General features: G+C 38.6%; 1 protein-coding gene across 1 annotated transcript in view; it reads left to right on the forward strand.

Annotated features, from left to right (window-relative positions):
* The first annotated feature begins 2,789 nt into the window (after nucleotides 1-2,789).
* The window catches only part of LOC147467408 (chymotrypsin BI-like), a 2,789-nt gene continuing 578 nt past the window's right edge, over nucleotides 2,790-5,000 (forward strand). The window contains exons 1-3 of the mRNA XM_086531574.1: nucleotides 2,790-2,944; nucleotides 3,704-3,790; nucleotides 4,480-4,616. Of these exons, the coding sequence (XP_086387700.1) occupies nucleotides 2,800-2,944; nucleotides 3,704-3,790; nucleotides 4,480-4,616 (369 nt within the window). The 5' untranslated portion in view covers nucleotides 2,790-2,799. The remainder of the gene's footprint in view (nucleotides 2,945-3,703; nucleotides 3,791-4,479; nucleotides 4,617-5,000) is intronic.

The following is a 5,000-nucleotide window of genomic DNA, read 5'->3' on the forward strand; positions in this document are numbered from 1 at the left end:
GGATATTATACTGAGATTCTACATTTATTATTGGTGGTATTTACCTTTTGGTGTGTTACGTCATATAATCTATAATAAACTTTGGACTAATTAAAACATACTTAATATGCATCAAATAATAGATTTAACATTTAAAACATAACAAAAAGTCTAAAAAATAATAATGATAATCATAGACCAACACAAATGCGTTTGTTACCTATATATTCCAAAAATTCTTCAGTCAAACGCTACAACTACAAAAGTTATTCATTAATAGTAATATTTGATGCTTATTTACCACAAACAAGAGGAAGAGCTGGTTTGTACAAATATTTATGGCGCTCGAAGCAGTAACAATGAGCTGACCGGCGAAGAAGATGGGTGTTTTGGCAGTGTAACCACAACTGATGGATGGATGGAAGCCTTACATATGTATGTGTGTGTATATATATGAATATATATTTATATATATATATATTTATTTACTTATTTATTATCTATGTGTGTGTAATGAAGATAAGAGTATAATGGCAATGATAACAACAACAACAATGATGATAATGGTAATAAATTTATAATGATAAAGATATTGATGATAACAATAAGAATAATAACGATGGTAAAAATAATAACAATGATAATGATAAATTCAAAGATAATAATATTGATAAAAATTATGATAATGAGGATATTGAAAATAATGTTAATCAAAATTATAATGATGATGATAATAATGATGATAATAAAAAGGATAATCATAAAAATAATGATGAAGATAATGAAAATAATAATGATAAGGATAAAATAATTATAATACCAATAACACCGATAATAATAATCATCATTTCTATGAATGAACAGTCATCCTTATAAAACTCCAAATAGACCCCAAAAGGACTTTCAAAACCCAAGATAAAAGTCACCATAAGCGAAATACCATTTGCTAAACTTGGGTACGCTCCCACATTCCTTACGTGTTCCCTCAGCCCTTTCGAGAGACAGATATATAAAAAGGTCAGATGGCTGGGTCTCTTCAGGTCCCCAAGATGATCCTGAAGACTTGCCTTATTTTGGTCTGCGTCGCCATCGCGGTAAGAGGCTGAGGGCGGGGGGGGGGGGGGGGGGGGGGGGGAGGTGTTGGACGGGGGGAGAGGGGGGGGGGTTTTTTGAAAGCATTTGGAGTTTTTTGTTTTTTGTTTTTTGTCTCGTTTTTTTATTATTATTCGTCTTCTCGTTCTCTTTTGTTTTTGTTTTTCTTTGTATGTTCCTTCGTCTTCGTTATGTTTTTGGTCTTCTTTTTCATTTGCTTTTTATCTTTATTACTGTTATTCTGTTTTCTCTTCTTCCTCCCTTATGGTGTTGCTCGTATTCTTCGCATATTCGTATTCTTTTTCTTCTTTGTTTGCCCCCTGTTCTTCGTCTTCGTCTTCTCTTCCTCTTCTTTGTCTGCTATTCTTCTTCGTTTTGTTGTTGTTATTGTTAAGGATAATGTTGATAATGATTGTGTTTTATGGCGTTTTATGAAGCTCTGCTATTTTTTCGCTTTAAATATCACTTTCTTTAACTGTTTATTCTTTCCTCTAACGTTACGTTATGCTTAGTAATTATTTAAGATTTCTTTTTTATCATTTACTATAGTCATTGTTCTAAATGATTCATGATTTAAGATACAAGTCGTTTTTCGACACTCACTTTCTTTGGTAATTTGAGCAACGTACGTGATGACCCCTTTATAACACCCGGTAATTCTTGATCAGAACTCCCTTTCCTCTATATAAGCCCCGGATATAATCTCCATTCATAATACAAACAATATCCCATGACATTTTATTTTGGGGATTTTAGACTATGCCTCGATTTCGTTCAGTGTTAATCCCTCGGCCTTTTCCAGAGCGGAAATCCGGCGGCGGGAAAAACCGGGGTTTGGAAGTCTCCGCACCCCTGGTGACCCCGATGGCACCCGCTCCTGGTACGTGATGTTGACGGTGAATCGCATTCTTATTTTGGGTCTTATTCTCTTTTTTTCTTATTTTTATATTGTTATCATTGTTCTTTGCTATTGTTTTTTTATTAGGATTGGTAGTAAGTGTGTAGATGATAGTTATAGTTGTAGTAGTATCATTATGATTAATTTTGTCATGATTTAATCATAGTTGTTATCATTTTTGCACGAAAATGTTTTTAATGGTGTACCAGCTACCATATACGTTTGCATAATTGTAGCTGAATAACCCTACAGGAGAAAAGATTAAACGCTTCCTTCAATATTCACATCTCTTCTACATTCATTGCAATAATTCCCTTCTTTAGAGTCGCCATTATAATAATCCTATCTTACTATCTAGACACCTTTCCCCCCCCCCCCTTCAGCCGCGCCCCGTATCGTCGGGGGGTACGAGGCTGCCCCCCACCGGACGTGGCCCACCAGGTGCTCGTTCATCGACGGAGCCCCAGTTCTGCGGCGGTTCCCTCATCTCCAGCGAGTGGGTCCTCACGGCCGCCCACTGCATGGACGGGTGGGTGAGGGCGTCCGGTTCTATGGCTTGGAAGTGATTTGCAACCTTTACACCTTGGAGGAAGCCATGAAATAATGTATAATCCTTACCTGCAGGATATATATATATGTATATGAGTGTCTCTGTGTGTATATATATATATAATGGAGAGAAAGAGAAAGAGAGAGAAAGTGGGGGGGGGCGAAAAAGAATGTACAGAGCAACCACACAACAACCCCCACAAATAAAAAAAAAATAATAATAAAAAAAAACTCACCCTTTCCCAAATCCCTTTCCCAGCGCCAGCATGGTCGAAGTGGTTATGGGCGCCCACAACATCCGCCAGCATGAGCCCAGTCAAGTCAGCATGACTTCCTACAACTTCTTCACTCACGAAAGCTGGAATTCTTGGTTCCTCAAGAACGACATCGCGCTCATTAAGCTGCCCAGCCCCGTCGCCTTCAACCGTAAGATGGAGATGGACTGGTAGATAGATTGATAAACAGATAGATAGATAGATGGGTAGGTATGGAGAGATTGATAGATAGATAGATAGATGGGTAGGTATGGAGAGATTGATAGATAGATAGATAGATGGGTAGGTATGGAGAGATTGATAGATAGATAGATAGATGGGTAGGTATAGATAGATTGATAAATAGATAGATGGGTAGGTATGGAGAGATTGATAGATAGATAGATAGATGGGTAGGTATGGAGAGATTGATAGATAGATAGATAGATGGGTAGGTATAGATAGATTGATAGATAGATAGATGGGTAGGTATGGAGAGATTGATAGATAGATAGATAGATGGGTATGTATAGATAGATTGATAGATAGATAGATGGGTAGGTATGGAGAGATTGATAGATAGATAGATAGATGGGTAGGCATGGAGAGATTGATAGATTGATAGATAGATAGATAGATGGGTAGGCATGGAGAGATTGATAGATTGATAGATAGATAGATAGATGGGTAGGTATGGAGAGATGATACAATATATTGAGGATTGAAGAGATAAAGTTGATAGGTGATAAAGTAAACTGATGATTATATACATCACAAAGGAAAAAAAAAATAGATTTATCAGAATAAAATAGACAAGGACGATCCCATATAGAATACAAAACCATCTATATACTATCAATTATTCATTGAGCTACTTATTTCATCCTTTATCTCTTTAATCACTTTATCAACTGCTTGATCATCTTTGAAGAGTACATTCAGGCCGTAAGACTTCCTGCCTTTGACGTCCCAGCTGGCAGCTACGTCACGCCGACTGGATGGGGCAAACCCTCGGATGGTGAGTATGGATGGTTGGACAAACACGAGTGGATGTTGGTTGGTTGGGATAGATAGGGGGGAGAGGGGTAGAGGGGAATGTGCAGATGTGTATTGTGTGCACTTATTTGTATATGTGTGCACACGCACACACACACACACACCCATACACATACACACCCACGTAAACTATACATATATATATATATATATATATATATATATATATATATATGTATATATATATATATATATATATATATATACATATATAATTATAGAAATATACAAAGCGGCATCGATGATAAATATAGCCATTTTGTTTCATTCGTTGTTTAATTCTCCATTTTTTCTTTCCTCTCCCCCCACCCCTCCCATTTAATTCATTCATTCACACTTCCTTCCTACTTTCAAACATTCATTCATTCATTCACCCATTCATTCAATCACTCCTTACTCACTTCGCTCTCCCTTCTTTCTTTCGTTCCTTCCTTCATTTATTCTCTGTTTATCTACTTCTTTCAATTCGTTCCCTTCTCCCTCTTTCTCCCTCCTTCCCTCATGCTTCATTCTCCCTCCCTCCCATCCTACCCTCCCATCCCTCCCTCCCTCCCATCTCTCCCTCCTTCCCGTCCCTCCCTCCCTCTCTCCTTTTCCTCCCACTCTCCCATCCCTTCCATCCTACCCTCCTCCCCCCCCCCCTCCCCGCAGCCTCCAACGGCATCTCGGACGTCCTCCGCCAGGTGTCGGTGCCCGTCATCACCAACATGGAGTGCGGGATGTACTTTGGCACCATCGGGGACGGCAACATCTGCGTCAGCACCACTGGCGGCCACAGCACCTGCAACGTAGGCCTTTTCTCTCGAGCTCTCTGTCTCTTTCTTTGCCTTTTTCTCTGTCTCTCTGTGTGTTGGTCTCTTTCTGTCTTTCTCTGATTCTCTGTCTCTATCTCTGTCTTTTTTTTTTCTTTTTTTTTTTGTCTCTCTCTGTCTCTCTCTCTGTATCTCTTTGTTTCTCTCTGTTTCTCTCTGTCTCTTTCTGTCTCTTTCTGTCTCTTTCTGTCTCTCTCTGTTTCTTCCTCTCTCTCTCTTTCTCTCTCTCTCTCTTTGGGCGTGTGATTGTGTGTGCGTGTTTGTGTGTATGTGTGTGTATACGTGTTTGTATGCATGTGTGTGTGTGTGCGTATAACGTGTGTGAGTATGTATATGTATTCACTGTACGAGCATCACAAA

The sequence above is a fragment of the Penaeus japonicus genome, unplaced genomic scaffold (assembly GCF_977035675.1).
Source record: "Penaeus japonicus unplaced genomic scaffold, GWHDUDI00000001_assembly GWHDUDI00000036, whole genome shotgun sequence".
Classification (NCBI taxonomy): domain Eukaryota; kingdom Metazoa; phylum Arthropoda; class Malacostraca; order Decapoda; family Penaeidae; genus Penaeus; species Penaeus japonicus.